We start from the raw sequence: 24,344 nt of genomic DNA, 5'->3' as shown, positions 1-24,344 counted from the left end.
CAAGTCTTTAATCTATTTTGAGTTACTTTTTGTATATGGTGTAAGATAGTGGTCTAGTTTCGTTCTTTTGCACACGGCTATCTGGTTTTCCCAACACCATTTATTGAAGAGACTCTCCTTTCCCCGTTGTATATTCTTGGCTCCTTCATCAAAAATTAATTGACCGTATATGCGTGGATTTGTTTTTGGGCTCTCTATTCTGTCCCATTGATCTATCTGTGCCAGTACCATACTGTTTTCATTGTATAGCTTTGTAATATAGTTTGAAGTCAAGGAGCATGATGCCTCTAGCTTTTCTTAAGATTATTTTGAATTTTGGAGGTCTTTGTGGTTCCATACAAATTTTAGGATTGTTTGTTCTATATCTGTGAAAAATGGCATTGGAATTTTGATAGGGGTTGTGTTGACTCTGGATGTTGCTTTGCATTGTATGGAGACTGTAACAATATTCTTCCAATCCATGGACATAGAATATCTTTCCATTTATTTGTGTTGTCTTCATTTATTTCTGTTGTCTTCAATTTCTTTCATCATTGTCTTATAGTTTTCAGTGTACAGGTCTTTGACTGCCTTGGTTAAATTTATTCCTAGGTATTTTTTTGATGCAGTTGTAAACAGGATTGTTTTTTAAATTTCTCTTTCTGATAGTTCATTATTAATGTATAGAAACCCAACAGGTTTTTGTATACTGATTTTTGTATCCAGTAACTTTACTGAATTCATATATTCTCACAGTTTTTTTTGGTGGAGTCTTTAGGGTTTTCTATGTATAATGTCATGTCATCTGTAAATAGTGACAGTTTGGTTTCTTCCTTTCTGATTTGGATGCCTTTAATTTCTTTTTCTTGCCTAATTGCTCTGGCTAGGACTTCAAGTACTAAACTGAATAAAAGTGAGAGTGGTCATCCTTGTCTTTTTCCTGATCTTGTGCCTGACTATGATTTTAGCTGTGGGCTTGTTGTATATGACCTTTATTATGTTGAGGTACATTCCCTTTATACCCACTTCGAGTTTTTACTCTTAATGGATGTTGAAATTTTTCAAATGCTTTTTGTTTTTTGCATCTATTGAGCTGATCATATGATTTTTATCCTTAATTTGTTAATGTGGTGTTTCACATTTATTGATTTGTGGGTGTTGAACCATCCTTGCATCCCTGGAATAACTTGATTATGGTGTATGATCCTTTTAATGTATTATTGTATTCAGTTTGTTAATATTTTGTTGAGGATTTTTGCATTTATGTTCATCAGGAATATTGACCTGTAATTTTCTTGTGGTGTCCTTTTCTGGTTTTGGCATCAGGATGATGTTGGTCTTGTAAAATGAGTTTGGGAGTGTTCCTTCCTCTTCTCTTCTTGGACAAGTGTGAGGATTAGTATTAATTCTACTTTAAATGTTTGGTAGAATTCACCAATGAAGCTATCTGGTTCTGGACTTTTATTTGTTGGGAAGCTTTTGATTACTGATTCAATCTCCTTATTAGTAATAAATCTGTTTGTATTTTTCTGTTTCATGGGTCAGTCTTGATAGTTTGTATATTTCTAGGAGTTTATTCATTTCTTCTAGGCTGCCCAATTTGTTGGTGTATAATTGTTCATAGTCTCTTATGATCCATTGTACTTCTGTGGTATAGATGTAATAAAACAGTTTTTATTAAATAAAGTATTCTAGTTTAAAATATGTCCCCTTCCTCTACCTTTTCCCCAGTTTCTCCCATAGCTTGCATGGATCTGATCTCATACTCAGTTCCAAATCAGTCTAACTTCTCCCAGTATTAGGCTGATAGTTGCAATGTTTCAATTTCTGCTTGCCTCAGGAGGATTAGAACTGGAACTCCTGTAGGATGCTCTTTAAGGCCCTTCACAATCTAGCCACACTCTGATGTACCAACCCCATTACTTGTAGTGGGTTGAATGGTGGCTCCCAAAAAGATATGTCCATATCCTAACCCCTGGAACCTGTGAATGTTACCTTATTTGGAAAAAGGATCTTTGCTGATGTAATTAACTTAAGGGTCTTGAGACAAGATTGTTATGGATCTGGATGGGTGCTAAATCCAATTTCCTTATAAGATACAGAAGAGGAGAAGACACATACAAGGAGGAGGAGGGCATATGAACAGAGACAGAGATTGGATTGGTGTAGCCACAAGCCAAGGAACACCTTAAGCCTCCTGAAGCTGGAAGAGGCAAGGAAAGGTTGTCCCGTAGAGCCCTTGGAGGGAGTGTAACCCTACCAATACCTTGATTTTGGACTTTTCCAGAACTGTGAGACAGTAAGTTTCTGTTGCTTTAAGTCACCAAATTTTTGATAATTTATTACAGCAGCAATAGGAAACTAATTTGATTTTGTACCTTGAAGTGGGGATACTGCTGTAACAAATACCTAAAAATGTAGAAATACCTGTTGAATCTGGCAGGAGCTGGAAGAGTTTTGAGAAACGTGGTAGAAAAAGCCTAGATTGCCTTGAGGAGACTGTTGGCATAAATATGGACATTAAAGGTGATTCTGTTAAGGACTTAGAAGAAAGTATGGAGCATGATAGAAAAAAGCTTCTGTCATCTTAGAGAATACTTACATGATTATGAATAAAATGTTGGTAGAAATATGAACATTAAAGGCACTTTTGGCAAGGGCTTAGAAGGAACTGAGGGATGTGTTATTGGAAATAAAGAAAGATGACCCTTGTTATATAGGCAGAAATCTGGCTGAATTGGATTCTACAGTTGTGTGGAAAACAGAACATGTAAGCGATGAACTTGGATATTTAAGAGGATTTCCAAGCAAAGTGTTAAAGGATTTCCAAGCAAAGTATCATCTGGTTTCTCCTTGTTGCTGTAACATGCAAGAGGAAAGAGAGAAATTGAAAAAGGAACTGTTAAGGAAAAAGGAAGCAGCCTTTGGTAATTTGGGAGGCTCTCAGCCTATCCAGATTGCAAAGGATGCTAAAATTAGGAAACTCGGTGTTGGGAATGCATGCTCTGTAAAGAAGGCCAAATGTGTGGCTGGATATCTTTTGTTGTATAGATTAGGTGTGTGACTTGTGAATCCACTCAGCTATCTCAGCAGATGCCAGGAATAAAGAGGGGCTTATCCAGGAGAAGGATCTGGGGAGGATCCTTGTGTAATGGCACGACCCTGGTGAGATACGTAGGATAACCCCAAGGATTTTGATTGTTGCATCAATAGAAACACTGCCTGCTTGGATCAAAAGGGACAGAGACAGGATGAAATGAGAGAAGGCTGCCAGACTTCCAAAATTCTATAGGCAGGAAGTTGGCTGATAGAACTACATGGCTGCAAATGTGTGCTACACTTCAAGAAGAAGGGAGAATGACACTGAGGGCAAAGCCATGGCAGGCAGCACAGAGGGTGGAGCAATAAGCTATGGAGAGTTTTGCTCAAGTCTTAAAAACCTAACAGAATCTTCTGCTGCAATTTGAACTTGCTTGGGGTTGATGACTCCTTTACTTTCTACTTTCTCCCTTTTGGAATTGGAATGTCTATCTTTGGGATTTGGAACACCTATCTCACCATTGCATTTTGGAAGCATATAATTTTTTAGTTCTACAGGTCCACGTATGGAGAAGAAGTTTGCCTCTGGATGGATCATACAGGGCCTCACTCATACATAGTTTAGATAATTCACACGATAAGATTTGAGACATCTGATGATATTTACTCATATGTATAAATTCTGCTGTATGGAAGAAGTCTTTTACCTGTGATTGCACAATAAATGAGCATGTTAGTAGTTGTTTGGTCAAGTCAATTAGGGAATAAGTGTTGCGCTCTACTTTTCTAAAGGTTTTGTACCATCCCTGTCCTTTTCAGGTCACATCCTATTTAGTGTTCCCCATAGTTTCCTCTGCTTTTAGCCTTTTTGTTTGTTTGTTTGTTTGTTTGTTTTAATGCTATTGAGTTGGACACCATTAATAGCAAGAGTTGCTTTGAAGTTGCTTATTGCTTTAAATTCCTATGTCTGTCATGTTTATGTTGATGAATTAATCAGTTTTTCTCACCTCCTTTTCCCCCTTTAGTGACCATCTCAGACTCACAAGAATTTCTCACTCTGCATGTGTCTGGATGTCCTCAATACCTCCCATTTACATTAAGCATTAGTTTAGGTTTACTGAGGCTAAAAAGAAAGATAAGGTGGGCAATAACAAAGAGTCTGTACTGTCTGTTTGGTGGTTGTGTCTCTTCTGGTTTAAATAGTTAAATCTACTTGTTTTAGTTGTCTTGCACTTTGTTTCATACAGGACTGAATAATCTTTCACTTATTTCATTATTTCCAAAACGCTTTATATTGCTTTGGCTATTTTTTTTATTACTTACACTCTGTGGATAAATGGAAGTTTCTTTGGGCTTCAAGACCAAAGACCTAATGCAATACATCAATTTTCTGTTAATTTTTTGATTAAGATATTTTCTGTTTTAAATAATAAAAGTATTGTCTACACAAATATGTAGCTAAATGAAAATAATCGATAATATGACTTTTAAAAAATGTTTATAAAACCAGGTTTTGGTTGTGAAAAATAAGCAGTCTATTTTTTAACTTTTTACTTTTATATAACATTCTCTTTATTGCCGTTAAATTATACTTCTCAGTGGCATTTCACATGGAGACACAAAATAAATTATCCATTTTTTAGCTGTAGCTAATAAAGAGGAAAAGCCAAAAGTAATTTCTTATATAGTCTTTTCCAGTCATGATTATATGCTTGTAGTTAAGAATGATACCTCAGGTAAGAATCATCGATTTGTTCTCTTTTTGCATTATAGTAAATGGAAATCAGTGACTTTTATTTAAGGAGGTTTTTGTTTTTACCAGAAGTTGTAATTTGGCTCTAAAATATAGTTTATAGTATTGAAACCATTTTTTATTTCCATCGATTAACTGATTACTTTTATTTTTTTTTAATAGTGAATTTATGGCAGAAGAAAGTAATGAAAAATTTTGGCAGTTTTTGGAAACTGTACAAGAATTAGCAATTTATAAACAAACAGGTAGGTGATGTAGTACATATTTCAACTTTCAAGATATGTATCAATATTTATGTGCCTATATTAGATATGTTTATTGTTTTTAATGGTAAAGTTTAAGTGTAAATGCTTAATTGGGTTAGTAAGTCTGAATATTAAATTTGAAAAAAATGTTTTAATGGAAACTATTCCAAGCATCCATTTCCAAAAATATAAGGCTCTAATACTTTGTTATAAAAAAACTCATATGATTAGCAGTGTTTGGATATTTCATTATAATCAAGCAGAAATAGAAATTGTTGAATTATGGTTTTCTTTTTACCTAGATTTCTTTGAAATAGTATTAGTTTTGCATCTAGTAATACTGAGATTTTTTTGCCAGAATACATTTACTCCTGAACTCTTAGATTTTTAATACTTGTTCTTATCGAGTTAGGTAACCTGTGTGCTTTCATTTCATTATTTAGAAAATGGACTTAATTATTCCTACTTTTTTTTTAATATATATGAGAGTATATATCTATGTATACATACATATATTTTTAGAATGAACTAATGTTTATTAATGTGTTTCTTAAGGAAGATCAGATGCTGAAATTAGGTTTTCACGGCAGAGGCTAAAAGGTTAATTACTAATTATTATAAAGAAAGGTTAAAGAAAAAGGTTAGTTTCCTATCTCTACAGAGAATAGGATAAATGATATTAACATGGAATCTCTCAAGAGGGGATTCTTTAGCCTTTTAACTTAGAGAAAACTTCTTACTACCGTGATTAAATAGTTTATGATTTTATTCCTGAGTGTAAATGTAAGATGAACAATGGTTTTGAATGTTTTAAGTGTTCATTTACTAGAGCCTGTTTGGCTTAAGTGGCTTTGAAGTTCAACAGTTTTATGATTTTATGAGATAGGTTTAAGATAAAGGGAGCAGACATGCCTTTAATGATATTTTAAACTGAAATATTTCCAAAAACAAGTAATTTGCTCTTTCAAAAAACTTTTACTAAAAAGCTTCATTATTCATTAATCATTATTTGAGTCACGAGAGACAGTATGCACTGCTTTAGATACTGAGAATACAAAGATGAATAAATGTGATCTGTGTTCTCCAGACCTTATAATGTGATGGAGACAGCAGAACAGCTACATGTATTATTAGGTGATCAGAACTTTAATAGGGAGGGATAGGTATAACACGGAAGTGCGTTAAGAGGCACCGTCAGTATTTCAGAGAGAGCGGGACAGCCTTTCCAGTGGTGAATGCTGGAGTTGAGTTTTGGATGATAGGATTTAACGAGGTCGTAGGGAAAGGAGACGAGCAGAAGAGACCACAGGAATAGATTATGTGGAGAAACTGTGACCACTTAGGAGTCTACTTGTAAAGCAATGGGTGATTGTTGTTCGTTGGTTTTGTATTTGTCCTGGTAATTTTAGTTTCGGTATTTGAGGTAAAAATAAGCTAGATTAATATGTCAGGTTTTCATGAGAGTTAAAAAATCCAACACCAGATTTCCTGGCTCTCACCTAAAATCCTGAGTGTACCTTTCCCAAATCTGTTGTTCTCAGTACATGCTTTATGGCCTTATTTGGTGCCATTTTCTATTAGAGAAGCAATCTTGAAAATTACTCTTACAAATTTTGAACCCTTTAAGTTGCTCAAATTTGTCAGCATATTTTATACCTAAATAAAACAGCATGTCTGGACAAACTGGTGGCAGGTCATCAACAAGTTGAAATATAAGCTCAGGAGTACCTAAACTCTACTTTAAGCATAGGAGATGTATGTGTTTCAGGGTTGAACCTAAAATGAATTGTATTAAATAAGAATTACTAACACAAAACTATAATTCTGTTGAACTTCTTCATAATGGTGAGAACCAAATGCATATTGCTGCCTCATTGCTGACCATGTTAGGTGTAGGAAGAAATGGTATACATGAGGAATTAAATATGTCACAAGCTATCAGATTTTACTGAATTTGTTTTCAAGACTATCCTAGAGGAAACATTTAAAATCCTTAGTTACTTGTAATTTTCTAGGTTGTTGAATCTCCATGAGACCCTCTAAATACTCTCCACTGAAAAATAATTTCAGTGATCTACTTGCCTAAAAAAATTGTAAAAGTTGAACATTAACTCTTTTAATTCAGGTGCTAGTTTCCTGCCATTTCGTGAGGACAGTTTACATTATGTGCCAGCATATTCAGACCTTTTAAACATTGAATTGCCTGTTTTTAAATCATTTTGTATGGGTCTGCCACAGAGTTATATATTTATTGATGTCTCAAGATTCAAGTGGCATGATATTAGCTAACCTTTGTAGTTTTGTGTGGTGAATCAGAAATATCAAGCAAGGTTTATCTGACTCCAGAGCCCCTATTTATTTCCCCTTCTCCATGTTCTCAGCATATAAAAATCTCATTCTCAAAGTCCTTCAAGATTTTAATGGTTTCTACACAAGTAGAGTTGCTCGTATATTTTAATGGAAAGATTTTTAGAAAATGCTATGACATTTCTAACTCAGTTACTTACAATTGAGAACCAGGTTTGGGGTAGGAAGATTGCCATCTGGACGTGTCACATTTGAAATGCTTGTGGAATATCCAAGTGAGGATATCCAGTAAGCTGATGTAAGTGAGAGATTTAGGTTAAAAAAAAAAAAAAAGCTAAGCTAAAAGGTAGAATTTCGGAGTTATCAACATCAAGAAGGTAATTGCAGTTATAGGGAAAAGAGATAGAATGAGAAGAAAATAAAGAACACCAGTATTTAAGAGATAACCAGAGGAAGAACATGCAATAGAGACTAGGGAGCACCAGTGGAGGTGGGTGAAAACCCAGAAAGTGTGATGTCATGAAAGCCAGGGGAATATGAAGTGCTAAGTGATAGACATTATCAAATACTAAAGAAGAACCAAGTAATATAAATACTGAGCTTTTAACAAAAGAAAAATTAGTGGTGACTTTGAGAGCACTTTTACTGGTATAGTAATAAAAACTACAGTAGGTTGAGGAAGTAGAGGTAAGTATTGTTAAGTCTTTCAAGATTGACTATGAAGCAAATAAGGTGAATCAGTACCTGACTCATCACGTACTGCTGCCTCTCTTTTCTTTTTTTTAAAGATGAGTGATTTATGTGTATTAAATGCCAATAGGTAAAAAATCAAGTGAAAGGTGAAAGAAATTGAAAAAGCAAAATCATTATCAGCAGGTTAGTTGGTAAGCATGGATTTAGTTATTTTTAAACATTAGCGAAAATAGTCCAGTGCATCCATGATTATCTTGCAAGTTAAGCCTAAAAATACATAGGTTTACTTTCTGTAACCCCTGAATCCTATATCCATTACTACATTAGAGATAGCCTTAATAGTGACCTTGACAAATTTTGATGTCTGTGGTCAGGCACTACTCACATTTGTTTTTGTTGACCCTCTTCTCTGTTTTCCTATAAAACCAATGTCCTTTTGACTGATGTAGTCTTTTTTTTTTGTTATATTATTACATTAATTTTGACTGTTTTGTTGACCCTATAGCTATTATGTCTTTTTTAAGATCCATTTTTAAGATAACATCTCTTCTCTAATTGCTTTCATGTTGCTTTTACTATTGAAGGCAAGTATTGCCTTACTTTTTGATTCTTGGGGGGTAACTCACCATAACTTCCTGAGAAAATCACCTATAGTTTGTTAAAGTAGAAGTGAATGAGCACACCTACTCTCGTATGATGACTCTTTGAAATTACTGGATTAGGAAAGTATTATTGGCCTAGAATGAAGAGGTCTATTCACTTCTTAAATATTAATTCCAGAAATGTATTAGATGCCTGTTTTGTGTGCCAAGAGTAGAAAGGTATAATTGAAAGGCTAGAAAAGATTCTTGCCTTAACAGTTTATAGCTTAATGGGAAGGACAGCATTAAACAAACAATTATACAAATAATTTTTAATTACTGTTTGAGAATTGATCTAGAGATGGTATAGAGTCCTTTGCTATTCTTAGTCTCCTCTTAAATTGTAAGTAGGGCCTATATCTTATCTATGCATTATAACTCTACAACCTTGGAGTGAATTGGTCTGATATGTTGGCATCTTCCAAATAGATTTTAATGGCAAGATTATTTTCATCTCGACTTGTATTGATTGCCTGGACTTCACTGGAAGATAAAACTGAATAATAAACTGGAGATCTTGATTTTCCCTTTTGCTCTAACATCTTCTATTGCAAACTTAAAACATGACATCAATTTAATTAGCTATACAGTGAGAGATGTGCCAATGTGTTGATACAAAATACTAACATCCTTTTCTTTTGAATTCTTTTTGTAGAATCAGATTATTCTTACTACAACTTAATCCTGAGGAAAGCTGGACAGTTTTTAGACAATTTACATATCAATCTCTTAAAGTTTGCTTTCTCTATAAGGGCATACTCTCCAACTATTCAGATGTTTCAACAGGTATGTAAAAATACCCAACCTGTATTTGACAAAGAAGCATGCTAGCAATGTACATACATCTGTCTTAATGTGAATATCTTTAGCTAAAAATCTCCAAACTTGTAATACCTGGTTCCATAGCCTAGCATCGATGATATTTTCACTGTTACTATTGATTATAATATAATTGAGTATTTTAGGTAATTTTGTAGTTATTTGGGATAAGGCAGTTACGAAGACTAATCACCAATGAAGTGAACTGTAGTGACAATTTTAATTTAATGGGATGTTTTCAACAATTTCAAAGCATGTTTTCCTACTATACAGTTGATTTTGTTAAAATGTTTGATTCTGTCTATGTATTTTTACTTTAATTAGAGCAATAACTTAATAGTAGTTGGTAAGCTGTTTTAATCAAAGTAGTGTGTAAGTTTTAAAAATGATATTGTAATTATCAACTACTGTAGCTAAGTGTAATCTTTGAAATCTTAGATTGCAGCTGAAGAGCCTCCACCAGATGGCTGTGATGCATTTGTGGTTATCCATGAGAAACGCACGTGTAAAGTTAGTGAGATTAAAAAGCTGCTGAAGAAGGCTACTTCAAGGTAAATTAATGATCGGCTATAGTGAAAGAAGTGGTTTATAAAAAGAGATGAGGGGTAAAATAGAAACTTCTTATAATAAAAAGTTTTAATATTCCAAGACATTGTATATTAAAGAATGTGCCCTCAATATATCTAAGTCCTTCTCTAAAGTATATAAGTACTTGTAATATTCTATCTTGATTAGCTTTTGATTTTAGAATACCAAAGTACTATAAAATATATGAGAGATATATTTTATGTAACGTAAGTTGTTTTTTCAAATACAGGCAGACCTCAAAGATATTGTGGGTTCACTTCCAGACCACCTCAATAAAGTGAATACTGCAATAATTCACACAAATTTTTTGGTATCCCAGTGCATATAAAAGTTATGTCTACACTACACAGCAGTCTGTTGAGTGCCCAATAGCATTATGTCTAAAAAAATGTATACCTTAATTTTAAAATACTTTATTGCTAAAAACTGCTAACCATCATCTGAGCCTTCAGTGAGCCTTAATCTTTTTGCTGGTGGAGAGTGTGAAATATTGCAAGAATTACAAAAATGTGACACAGAGACAGGAAGTGAGCAAATGCTGTTGGAAAAATGGTGACCATAGACTTGCTTGACACCATTGCCAAAAATCTTCAGTGTGTTAAAAATGAAATATCTGTGAAGCACAATAAAGCAAAGCACAATAAAATGAGGTATGCCTGTAAACATACAAAGCTGTGGATTTATCTAAGCTATATCTCTTTAAATATAAACTGAATGTATACCTTGGGAATAAAAAATTAATAACAAAAACAGTAGTATAGAATTGCTTTTTTATAATGCATTATTCAAACCCTTTTTCTTCTTCCAAGTATTTAATACAAATGAATATGAGAAGTAGGAAGGAGATTATTAATTTAGTAGTGAGTTTTACAGAGTAATGCCTGCCAGTATATGTTTTACTGCCTGATTGTTTATACTTTAAGAAGTATTAAAGTTGTTTCTCTAATTTTGAAAGAGTTCTTTATATATTAAACAGTAACTTCTTTTATTTGTCAGAAACTTTTTCTAATATTTATTTATATGTATATTAATTTTAATATAGAGAAGCTTTTATTTTTATGTAGCCAAATTTTTCCTTTATGTATGTATGTTTTTATACTTATACAGTTTTTCCCAAACCTGAGTGAGAGATTTTACTAATATTTCCCAGTAACTTTCTTAAAGTTTTTGTTTTACCTTAAACTTTTAAACTATCTGTAATTTATTTTCTTAGGAAGGCAAGGATCCAGTCAGATCTTTTTCCCCTCAGGTGGCTAGTCATTTATTATATTCATTATATTTATATTATGGTCTATTTTATAACTTTTTTCTATGCTGTTATGTTTCTTGTAACAGTGCCATGTTGTTAGTATTTATTGCTTTATAATTTATTCCTATATCTCACAGGACAGTTTCCTCTTTTCTGCTTTTTTTTCCTCCAGAATTTCTTAGCTCTTTGTGCTTGTTGATGCTTTCAAACTAACATTAGAGTCCTTTTTCTCCTACCAAATTGCCTCCCGAAAAAACCTTGGTTGGGTTTTAATTAGAATTATATCAGACCTATTAGTTAATTTTAAAAGAATTTAAATGTTTGTTATGTCGAATCTCTCAACAGATAACATAGTACGTTTTCTGTTCATTCCTTCTTTTAAAACTTTAAAGTTTTATAATTTACTGTGTTTTTAAAATCAGAAATAACTGTTTTGTTTTATCAGTTGTTTTTCATCTATTAAGATTAATTCAAAGTTTTTCTCTTTGGGCGTACTGTGTATTACGGTGATATATTTTAAACTATTATACCTTTTCATTTCTAGGGAGAACTATTTGTTAATGGTGTGGGATTATCTTAATTTTTGTTGAAGTAAGATTGCTTATATCTTTATTAAGATTCATTTTTCTACTTTAATGAGATTAGCTATTATTTAAACTATGCCATTTTTTTAATGTTATTCTAGCTTCATATAGTGAATTAGGCAACCACGTGATTCTGTAAGAATTGGTGTAGCATAGCAATTAGCTGTTCCTCTAAAGCATTAATAGACTATGAAATTGTCAGACCTAATGCGTTTTTCTTTTCCTAGTGCATTTTTTAAAGTTAACTTTGGTAACTTTATTTTTTAATTTTATTTTTATTTATTTATTTATTTTTGGTTGCATTGGGTGTTCATTGCTGTGCACAGGCTTTCTGTAGCTGCGGCGAGCAGGGGCTACTCTTCGTTGCGGTGCGGTGGCTTCTCTTGTTGCGGAGCATGGGCTCTAGGCATGCAGGCTTCAGTAGTTGTGGCACACGGCCTTAGTTGCTCCGCGGCATTTGTGATCTTCCCGGGCCAAGGATCGAACCCGCGTCCCCTGTTTTGGCAGGTGGATTCTTAACCACTGCGCCAACAGGGAAGTCTGGTAACTTTTAGACTTTATTATTGTTACTGTTTTCTGACATCTGATGTCTGATGTTATAATTTTCTTAGAGAAACTAATATTAAAGTTAAATATTTAATATTTAGATATTTAATCTAAAATTAAGATTAAAAAAAGGTTAACATCAAGCCGTTTGGGAGAGCAACCTGCCATGGACGCTGTGAGTCCTTGCATGTTCTTGCCTGGTCTGACCAGTAAAAAATGCAAGATCTGAACTGAACTGCTCTATACCTGAACCATTTCTCAGGGTTGTGTTTGTAGTGAGCACCCTTGAGGAACTAGGTAACGTTTCCTTCTGGAAAGAAGAATGAACTTGTGTACTGCTTGTTATAAAACTGTGGTTCCCCAAGTACAGTGATCCTCAGCTGCAACGCACACCCACTGTGTAGTATCCATTTAGCTCCATATTTTGTCCCTCAGCCCGCCTTGTGGAACTTGGGGAGCAAGTATAATGCTCATGCTGCTTGCTATGCTTTGAGCAATGAAGTCCTTTCTCTTTGACCCAGGAGTCTCAGGTCTTCTGCCAGAATCCATAAAATGACAAAAGCCTAACTTATTACTTTGTAAGTAGGCTAAAACCAAGCCTTAGACCTTTTATAGTTCTTGACAGTTTTAGAAACAAGAATGGGATGTTGACAGACACATGGCTTTCTGAAAGAGGAAGGACAAAGGCCCCCTGGGTTGGGGAGACAAAAGCTCAACACTTGGATTTCTTTCCTACTGCTCCCCTTCTCTTTCCCCCTGCCATTCTGCACTCCCTGTGCTCCTGGCTGGATGATAGCAGTCTTCTGATAACTGCTACTGTAGCCCCTCACACAGGGTTTTTGATCTTTGTTCCTACAGGAAAAGGCACCTAAACTCAATTGGTGGGCTTTGGAAGGTGCTCATAATGGGAAAGGGAATGAAAATGATCTCTCGACCAATCCGTTGTACTTTTATTTTTATTGTTTTGGCTCCCACATCTAAATCTATAACTGGTATGGATATTGTATGTGTATATACTTTGAATGCTGTGAATGCTCATGAAGTCTAAAGCGAGATACTCTCATTGGGAGACTACATATATACTATCTACTCCCAGGTGGTCCAGCAGACTCAACATAGAATCCCAGGAGGAGAAGGGGGAAATCACAACTTTAGCTACAGACCGAATGGCTGCTTGAATGCCCAGAGAGGCAGTTTCCAAGTACAGTGACGCCACCTGCCTGACTCAGCCACCAAGTACACCCGTTTTTAAGAAGAGAAACTTAAAATCGCTGAGCTTTAGTTGAGACCGAACACCTGACTCAGGCAGTCTTGTGACTCTCCTACCTGATGTTTACATTTTGGCACAGGTCAACTAGGATTCAATGACTAACAGGGTAGAAGGGAGTCAGCGAGTCTCTCTGGTCAAGTGGAAATAGTATATTCAAGAGTTACTTAAACCTTGTGTGATCTTAGGGTTACATGATGAAGTGGCAGCAGTTCCCCTTTGGGACAAACCCAGTGCCCCATTCCATTACCTGAAGTAAAATCTCTGACTCAGTGGGGCCCTCAATTCGCAATTGTTTCCTTTAATGCCTGGATCAAGTTACTGATACACTCAGCTAAGTTACAGTCTGGTGGTGACTTAGGGCTGCTGTTGCAGTTCGTCCAGGCTACAGCTGTGAAAAACCAAAAGCAGATGTGGTCAGTCCATTCGGTGGGCAGAATTCGAGGTAGTCCTCTTATCCCTGACGAATCCCTGACTCCTTAATGAAACTCGCTACATTTATACTGACCCCGGGGCTGTTGCCAGTGGCCTACCTACCTGGTCTGACACTTGAAGACTACCAGATTAGAGGCACCACTCTTTGGGGCTGTACACTGTGAGAATAAACTGCACCTGCCCATCTGACAGTCTGGGTTACTTCTGTAGATACACACAGCCCACACCCATTATCCAATGAGTCTGAGTGGAGTCGAGCTGCACGTCAAGACTGCAGCATCCAAATTGCTGCCGTTGCTACCTGGCTCCACCATTGCGTGGAAGATGCACCATTATAGACAGGAGCACAATAAAGGACTACATGCTTCCGATGTAAGATCTACCACAGCATACCTGACTCTGACTTCTGCCCAGAGACGGTTTCTTTGTCTTGTGGTAAAGGTGTCCGCATTGCCCTGGGCCACCACCTGCTTCTGGCAAACTGACTATGTCAGATGTTTGACCCTGCTCTTGGTGCTACCTTTGGTGCCTCATCCCTGTTGAGACTTCTTTACGTTATGGTTTTGCCACTTAAGTCCAATCAGCCAACTCTGGCCGCACCACTGTAGCCCTTGAATCTAAACTGCTATTTTTCTGGCTTTCCAGATCATGTATAGTCTGACAGCTACGCACCTTATTTCACAGAGGCCACCAACACTAGATCAGTAGTCAAAACTATTCACTGAACATTCCGCATTCTCTACCACCCACAGGCATCTGGTTTCTGAGCATACTAGAATGGCCCCCTCAAAAATTAATTCGAAAAGTTTTGACTCTACCTCTCTCACCCTCTGATCCATAGACTTTAGTAAGGCCGTTTGATCTCTGGATGTGACCGTGCTCGGAAATGTTCCATCTCTTGGCCACCTCCTGTGAAATGGTTAGGATGAAAGAGGTAGGAGGTTGTATGGATTTGTTCAGGATTCTACTGTGGCCATTGCTGGGTGTCATGTATCTTTCCTTCAGTCAGCAGTAGCCTCAGATCATCCTGGTTGGTATGGCCTCCATGTGGTAGCCCAGCCAGAAGGGGCTTGAAGAATTCAAACTTTAACTTTGGTCCAGCCCCCTGGATTGTTTTGTTGGAAAAGTGTGGTCCTAGATCATGAAGATAACCAGTTGGTTGAGTCCACTGCTTACCAAGTCTTTCTACAGTGACCACACGGGCCTAGCTGGGGGCCTATAATGGGTCTTCGTAAGTTTCTTAAAAATGCTCTTGTCTCACTTGAACCTGATTCTTCCAGATGAAAGGTGTGGGTATAAATAGAGGATGATTCGAAAATGGGTAAAATTGTAGGTATTGGGATGGGACACATTGATTTCATGGCTACTGAGGTGGAACTGCAAGTCTAGCGCCTGACCTTAGGCTCTGAAGGTGTGGGAAGGGGAAAAATTGTTTTCTTTGATCCTGGGTCCAGCACAGCAGCCTGTCAGGATAGCCATACAGTCTGCCTGAGTCGGCCAGCAGCTGTGGCTGACGGTCTCACCTGCTGCGGGGTGTGTCATTCCTCTCCATGCTGTGTGAACATGGCCGGTCCTGGGCCTGACTTGTGCCTGACTCCCATCAGTGGCAGCTCCTAAGCGTGGATTCCTCCCTCCCCCAAATTCACGTATAAACATGTGGGCTGGGCAGCCTTCTTTTAATCTTAATGATACAAATGTACATATACACTTCCATCTCCTGAGCAGCCTGGGGTTAGGCCACATGTGGTGGTTGATGCTGCAGTTACTAGGTGCAAGTTTAACAGTTTTGGAACCAGAGTGACACGTGCCATTTTGGGATTAGATGTTTGTATTTCTAGAAAGCAGGCACAGAATGTTTCCATTGGGGGTAGAGGTTGCTTTCTTATTACTGGGGGGGGGGCACTCTGCCATAGCCCCGAATGTCCTTCTGGGTATGGTAAGACTGTGAGGACTTGAATGGTCTGTGTCCAGGCCATTTCTCAGGGTTGTGTGCGGCAAGTGACTTTGAGGGATGAGTTAATGCCTCTGGGACAAACAGCAGGTTTTGAGGGATGTTTGTGCCTCTGGGACAAACAGCAGGTTGTTTACTGCTTCTTATAGAATGATGGGCTCCCCACACTCAGTGTTTCTTAGCTGTGGTGCGTACAGCTAAGCGTTCTTGTGTAGCATTCTTGTGGGTCCATTTCCACCCTAATGGAATGCGGGGGCCACAGGGAGCTTTTGCAAACATGCTAAATAATGCTCATGCTGCTTATGTGCCAGGAGTAGTAAAGTTCTTTGTTTTTGACCTAAGAGTTTGTCTTCTGCCAGGATCCATGAAACAACAAAAGGCAAACTTATTAGCTTGTAAGCGGGGTAAAATCAATTCCCTAACCTGACAGAAACTAAATGTGCATACATAGATATATATAGTGTCTTTTATATGTATATATACACACACACACACAGTTGTTATATATGTGGTATATGTGTGTATGTGTATGTATATGTGTATATGTATGTATATAGTGTTAATCTTTTTTTTTTTTCTTTTTTGTGAACCTTAGGCACATAATTCTTGGTTTATGTCACACTATCAACATTGGTCCATGGTGGTTGTTTTTTCTCATTTAAGCAAATAATGTATTTACATACATACACACACACACACAGAGTAATAGGAACATTTTAATTTTTTCCCTCTCTGTAGATGTTTCTCATTCCTAAGTTTTCTTCAGTTATCATTTTCTTTCAGTTTTTCCAGATTAGATTTATATTTTTTAAAGAAATAACTGATACACTTATTCTACTTTTTTTTTTTGTTCTAATGTATTACCATTTGCATTCATATTGTTTCTTATTTTGCCTTTAGTTGAGTTAGGAACTTTTTTTTCTTTTCTTTAAATCATAACACATTTAGGGCATCAAAGTTATCTTTCTTTACTGTATGGTATTCTTGTCCCAATTTCCTAAAAAACCTTTATTTCCTTGTTGGGGGCAGGGGAGGAGAGAAAGTTATACTCATTTAGGATGGTGACAATTGCTGTCACTTTCTCCCAAATAAATAAATGACATTTTAGTGTAATATCTGTCAAGTTTGGGGCAGATTCAGACCATGGATCTTTGAACCATGGAACAGGAAGTAGAGAGAAAAAGAATTACACTATCTTTCTTTTTGGCTAGTACATTGTTGTATTTGAAGTGGTAAGGTGTATTATGTTTTAAGTAGGAAGACATCAGTTATGATTCTAAGTTAAACCGCGTAGATTTTATAATTACTGGGTTTTACTCCCAGATTATAGTATAAAGTTATTATTAGTTTTCAGCTTCATTAAGAGTTTTTGTTTTATTCTGTGTCTTTGAAAATATCATTGGAGATTCTGGGAAATGTAGCATTAAGGTCTGCTCTCCAAATGCCACTTCAAATCTTTGTTACCCTCCCTTTTTTGTCCAAAATGGAAAGATGCATTTTTTTAAAATTTTTACTTTAAAAAAAAATTTTATTGGAGTATAGTTGATTTACAAAAGCTGCATTTTAAAAGTTAAAAAAATTATATGTGGTCATTATTAAAAAAATTCAAATACTTCAGAAAAAATACAAAGTAGAAAGGGAAAATGACCCATAATTCTGTTAAGTTTGGTACATTGTTTTCTTTTCAAATACATATATTCACATGCAGATATATTCTTTTTTTTTAAAACCTACATGGGATTGTACTATAAAGGATGTCTTAGAACCTTCCCCCACTGAATTATACATCCCTACATGTCTTGCATATAAATAAATATAAATATAGGTCTATGCTTTGTCATTGTGGAGCAGGACCCATTTATATAGTGTTGTATTTCCACCTGACACATAGTAGATGCTCAGATATTTATCAAATGAATGATACTGTGATTAAATGAACAAGTACATTTAATTATCCCACCCCTTGTGATAGATATAAGGTATTTCACATTTTTCCTCTATTATAAACAATATCTAGTTGAACGTCCATGTACATATATTTTTTATGTACATGTATCGTTATACTGTTATCTTGATGTTATCTTAGATAAATTTCTAGAACTAGAATCACAAGGTAAATAAGTGTATGCATTTAAAATTGGTACATATTTCAAAATTTTTCTTTAGAAAGCTGGTTATGTTTCATACTCCATTTCTAACACTTTCACTAATGCTAATTTGTATGATTTCCCTTTATAATCTTAGTCAATTCAAGAAATGTAATTTTCTATTTTTAAATGTAATCTAGTCGATTTTTAAAAGCTGTTTTCCCTCTTACGGAGTAATTCTCCATACATGTAGTATAATTTTTTATTATCTATGCTATATCCATGTGATTCCTGAATTAATTAAAAAAGCAGACTTTGAAAGGTATGTGTTTTAGGGTATAAGAAGGCACTCACCATTACAGACTCATGAACAAATGTTATATTAGCCTTTACCTTTGTCTCTGGAAAATCTATTTCATTTCTTCTAATTTTTTTCTTTTGTATTCAACCTCAAGATTTATATAATAGCATTAGCAGCCTTTCCAATTACCAATATTTGAAAACATTTGTCTTTAATGCTAATATTAATTTCATTGTGAAGATAGAATTTACTAATATGTATAAAGAATCTTGCATAGTGCCTGGAAAATAAGATGTCAAAGTCTGTTTATGATGGTAGGGCCAGACCATAGGACTGCTCTGTTTGTTTGATTATCCTTCGGGATTTAATGAGTTGTTATTCATATTAAGAACTGATGATGTTTGCATGACATAGTACCTTTATTTTGTTTTTTAAAGATTTGGAGCCCATTTTCAGGGAATGTGAGCTATAATGAAAGGTTATATTCTTCTAATTGAAGAAAATTTAAATTTTATTTCATCGAAAAATATGTTGCCATTTATATTTTATTTTTAAAGATAGCGAACATTGATTGAAAATAAAATATTTTTAATATTCAGTGTTGGGCTAACCAAATTTATTTTTTGTCTTTTCTGTCATTTAGAAGTTCTGTGCACAAAGTCACCACAGGAAATCTAAATTCTTTTTCTGTGATTTTATGTATGTGTCTGTGTATATATATATATATATATATATACACAGACACACACACAAATGCATATACATACATTCCTATAAGTTTGATAAGTAGAAATTATAAAGTTTCATGATATGTTTCTCATATGCTGTGTACTTTCAGTTCTTGTTTGTGTTTTGTTTTCATTTTAGGCCCAGACCTTATCTGTTTAAAGGAGACCACAAATTTCCTACAAACAAAGAGAACTTACCAGTGATTATCCTCTATGCAGAAATGGGTACCAGAGCATTTCGTAAATTTCACACAGTTTTGTCTGAAAAAGCTCAAAATGGGGAAATTCTTTATGTTCTTCGGCATTATGTTCAGGTACATGTTTGTTTTGTCCAAGATTATTTTGGCTATAGAAAATACATTTTATAATAATTTCTTTACTAGATTTTACATGATAATTTCCCCTAGAACAGTTATTTAAAGATTTTTTAAAATTAACACAACTATCACATGTGAATTTTATGTGGAAAAATATATTGAGATTCTGTGTCTTTTCTGGAAGTATCATGTTTATATTTCTTTCCTTTATAATGTATTTGGAACAGATTTAAAACTTGGATAAAAAACAAAACCGTACAACAATAGCATGCGTAATCTTTGCTAGGATTCATAAATATAGTTATTTTTAATGAAAATATATTATGATGAGGAAGTCTAATTTACTTTGTATATTGATAGTATACATTAGTTCGAAGTGCTAAGCGTGGTGTGCGAATGCTCTCAAACCTATTTGTTTGAAAGGCTGATTACTTTCTTATTCAAGTTTCAGATCAAATGTGTTGTGTTATTCCCCAGTCTCCCGAGCTCTCATTGCAGTCACACTCTATCACATTATTCTGTTTTAATGACTTCGTGGCACTTATTACTGTGCTATCTCTAATTTTATTTCTTTAACACCTCCACACACACACACACACACAACGAAACTCTCACCATCACACATTAAAATATAATGGCCATTAGAGGAAGGACTTTGCTTTTTTACTTCTATATTCTGAACATGGAAAGAGTGTTTTAATTTGCATTTCCCAAAATATTCATGATGAATATTAATGTTTAAAGTAATAAAAGCATTACAAATATACTTAATTGCCTATCCATATCTTTTGCCTGTTTTTATATTGGATTCTTTGGGGCTTTCCTCCCCCATTTACAGATTTTTAAAAACATATTCTGAATATTGGTCTTCTACACTCTGCAAACATCTTCTGTGTATTTCTGGTCTCCTAGTAATAAAAAAAAATATGTCATATTTCATTTAGTGCAAGTATTAATTGCAGTTGTATTCAAATTTATCCAACTTTTCCTTAATGGTTTCCTTCATGATGCCATAAAGACATTTTCTTATATTTTCTTGTGAGAATTAAAGTGCTGTTCTTTGTGTTTTGGTCTTTAATTCATCTGGATATATTTGAATTTGCTGTGAGGTAGAGACATAATTTTAGTTCCATATGGATATTCTTTGGTCTCCACATAATTCATTGGACAGTTAACTCTTTATACTAATCCATCATATGCCAAGTTTTCATACAGGCATATATGTTTTTAGACTCTGTTCTAATATATCTATTCTATACAAATATAACATTATTTTAATTGCAGTAGCTTTAAAATTTAAAGCAATATTGAAAAAGAGGAACAAAGCTGGAGGCATCACACGTCCTGATTTCAACCTATATTACAAAGCTGTAGTGATTAAGACAGTATGGTATTGGCATAAAACAGATACATAGAGCAATGGAACAGAACAGAGAGCCAAGAAATAAACCTATGCATATATGATCAACTAATATTTAACAAGGGAGCCAAGAATACTCAGTGGGGAACAGATAGTGTCTTCAATAAACGGTGTTAGGAAAACTGACAGCCACATGAAAAAAATGAAACTGGACCCCTATCATATACCATTCAAAAAAATTAAGTCAAAATGGATTAATAACTTAATCATAAAATCTGAAGCCATAAAACTAGAAGAAAACATAAGGAAAAAGCTTCTTGACATTGGTCATGGCAGTGAGTTTTTGGATTTGACCCTAAAAGCAAAGGCAATAGAAGCAAAAATAAACAAGTGGGACTACATCCAACTAAAAAAGCCTCTGCATAACTAAGGAAGTCATCAACAAAATGAAAAGGCAACTTACCGAATTGGAGGAAATATTTGCAAATCATATATATAAGGGGTTAATATCCAAAATACATGAGGAACTCATACAGCTGAAGAGCAAATGAAAAGAAACAGTTCAATTAAAAAATGGCAAAGGACCTGAATAAACATTTTTCTAAAGAAGGCATGCAAATAACCACCAGGTATATGAAAAGGTGCTCAGCCTCACTAATTGTCAGGGAAATGCAAATCAAAACCACAGTGAGATACCACCTCACTCCTGTTAGAATAGCTATATGTCAAAAAGACAAGAGTTAACAAGCATTGGTAAGGATGTGGAGAAAAAGAAGCCCTAGTGCATTGTTGGTGGGAATGTAAAATGGTACAGCTGCTATGGAAAACAGTATAGAGGTTACTCAAAAAGTTAAAAATAGAACTAGAATATGATACAGCAATTCCACTTCTGGGTATATATCTCGAGGAAATGGAATCGCCATCTTGAAAAGCTATCTGCACCCCCATACTCGTTGCAGCATTACTTATATAGGAGCAACCTATGTGTCCAGTGATGGATGAATAGATAAATGTGGTGTGTGTGTGTATATATACACACAGGCACAATGAAATATTATTTGGCCTTAAAAAAGAAGGAAATCCTGCCATTTGTAACAACATGGAAGGACTTTGAGGGCATTATGCTAAGTCAGACAGAAAAAGACAAATATCATATGATCTCATATATGGAATGTGAAAAAAACCAAATGCATAGAAACAGAGAACTGATCGGTGGTTGCTGAAATTGAGGGGCGGGGAGGGTTGATGGGTGAAGGTGGTCAAAAGGTACAAATTTCCAGATATAAGATAAACAAATTCTGGGGATGTAACGTACAGCATGATGACTATACTTAACAGTACTCTATTGAATATTTGAAAGTTGCTAAGAGAGTGGATCTCAAAGTTCTCATTACAAGAAAAAGAAAACTGTAGCTATGCAAGGTATGGACATTAAATTTACTGTGGTAATCATTTCATAATACAATTGACCCTTGAACGACTTGGAAGTTAAGAGCTCCAACACTCTGCGCATTCACAAATCTTTGTATAGCTTATAGCTGGCGCTCCGTATATACGCCATTCCTCTGTATCCATGGTTCAGCATCTGCAGATTCACCCAGCCATGGATTATGCAATAGTGTAGTATTTACTATTGAAAAAAATCCACGTGTAAGTGGACCAGTGCAGTTTATGCAGTTCAAACCCATGCTGTTCAAGGGTTTGATCTGAATTGATATCAAATCATTATGTTGCACACCTTAAACTAATACAATGTTATATGTCAATTATCAGAAAAGGAATGGGAGATCAAAGTATATGTTTATCTTTTTAAAAAAAGTCCCCCAAGTGGTTTTAATATACACCCCACCCCCGGGTGGTATGGTCATCTATTGGGAATCAATGTCCCAAGCTATTATTTGGAGAATGTGACCATTAAATATACTTCTGTGAAAGCATATTCACCAGCTATCTGGGTACTTGGTAGCATCAAATTATGGCCTTCTATTTAATTAATGACATATTGTACATCCAAAATAGTTATACTGTAAATCTAGTCAGCATGTAATCCTAATAAAAATAGACTTATTTGTGCTACTTTTTAAAAAAATTAATTTATTTATTATTATTTTTTTTAGTTGCATTGGGTTTTCATTGCTGTTGCGCGGGCTTCTCATTGCGGTGGCTTCTCTTGTTGCGGAGCACGGCCTTTAGGCACGCAGACTTCAGTAGTTGTGGCACGCGGGCTCAGTAGCTGTGGCTCGCGGGCTCTAGAGTGCAGGCTCAGTAGTTGTGGTGCATGGGCTTTGTTGCTCCGCAGTATGTGGGATCTTCCCAGACCAGGGCTCGAACCCGTGTCCCCTGCATTGGCAGGCGGATTCTTAACCACTGCGCCACCAGGGAAGTCCCTGTGCTACCTTCTGAACAGATGCTTTTTTGTGGGGAAAGAAGAAATAGGATAATGAAGAAAGATTCTTTTCACCAGTTGATTTAGCCTATGAGCATTTTTGGTTTGCAAATCCAAATTATTAAACTACAATTCAAATTTTATATCAGTACATTTCAAAAGGAGAAAGTAAATATGAAATTAATAAACATTTATCTTTATTACTGAGGAGCTGGTAACATTCCAGAACTGATAATGGAAATTGGTTATGTGAAATTGCATTTCTTTTATGAACTATAACAAGATATGTGGACTTAGAGGTTCAGTTTGCCTAGCCACCAACTGATTGTCTTTTGAGTGGATAGTCAAAATATATTTTTAAATTGAGCTGGATGAAATTGAAAACTCTTTAAAAGATTTTCAACTTTGTCAGATTACTATAATTATAAACAACCCAGTTTCCTCATGCTATCTTGCATTATAGCATGTGCCTGAGAAATTAGCAAATTAAATTTTAGTGTGGGCAGCAATGTTAAACACTTGTCTGCATATCTGAAACTAATTCTTATGTCATCTTATTTAGAAATAGAATAGTCCAGGAATAGTCACTGTGGTCGTATACTTATTTTGAAGGCTGAGGGAGAAGTTTAGGGAGGAAAGAGGAAACTAAAAACCGTAGTACACTATTAAGGTTTTCTTTCTGTTTGTCCTCTGCCTCTTCCTCTGTCATGTTTATAATTGCAAAACTGCCCTCATGCAAAGGTTAGTTAAGCAAAGACACATAACATCTTCACAGGAGTTTGCTGAGTGCTAGGTTAAATGCGTTTTCTAACCCATGAAAGGATATGCCAAATGGTAATGATCGTAGCACAACTGATAAGAATTTCAGTCTAGAAGCTAGAAAGAACCTTAGACATCTTCTAAAATATTACATATATTCATCCAGGTTGCTTACTTTTTTTTTTTTTAACATCTTTATTGGAGTATAACTGCTTTACAATGGTGTGTTAGTTTCTGCTTTATAACAAAGTGAATCAGTTATACATATACATATGTTCCCATATCTCTTCCCTCTTGCATCTCCCTCCCT

At 35.2% G+C, this 24,344-nt stretch overlaps 1 protein-coding gene across 2 annotated transcripts in view; it reads left to right on the top strand.

Moving 5' to 3' along the window:
- UGGT2 (UDP-glucose glycoprotein glucosyltransferase 2) overlaps window positions 1-24,344 on the top strand; it is a 176,922-nt gene that overhangs the window by 8,218 nt on the left and 144,360 nt on the right. For both annotated transcript variants that reach the window (XM_036831997.1, XM_036831998.1), the window contains exons 2-5: window positions 4,934-5,016; window positions 9,313-9,443; window positions 9,915-10,027; window positions 19,352-19,526. In XM_036831997.1, coding sequence (XP_036687892.1) covers window positions 4,934-5,016; window positions 9,313-9,443; window positions 9,915-10,027; window positions 19,352-19,526 — 502 coding nt within the window. The remainder of the gene's footprint in view (window positions 1-4,933; window positions 5,017-9,312; window positions 9,444-9,914; window positions 10,028-19,351; window positions 19,527-24,344) is intronic.

Source organism: Balaenoptera musculus, chromosome 18 (genome assembly GCF_009873245.2).
Source record: "Balaenoptera musculus isolate JJ_BM4_2016_0621 chromosome 18, mBalMus1.pri.v3, whole genome shotgun sequence".
NCBI lineage: Eukaryota > Metazoa > Chordata > Mammalia > Artiodactyla > Balaenopteridae > Balaenoptera > Balaenoptera musculus.
The sequence above is the reverse complement of the archived record's forward strand: the minus strand, read 5'-3'. Positions and strand labels throughout refer to the sequence as shown.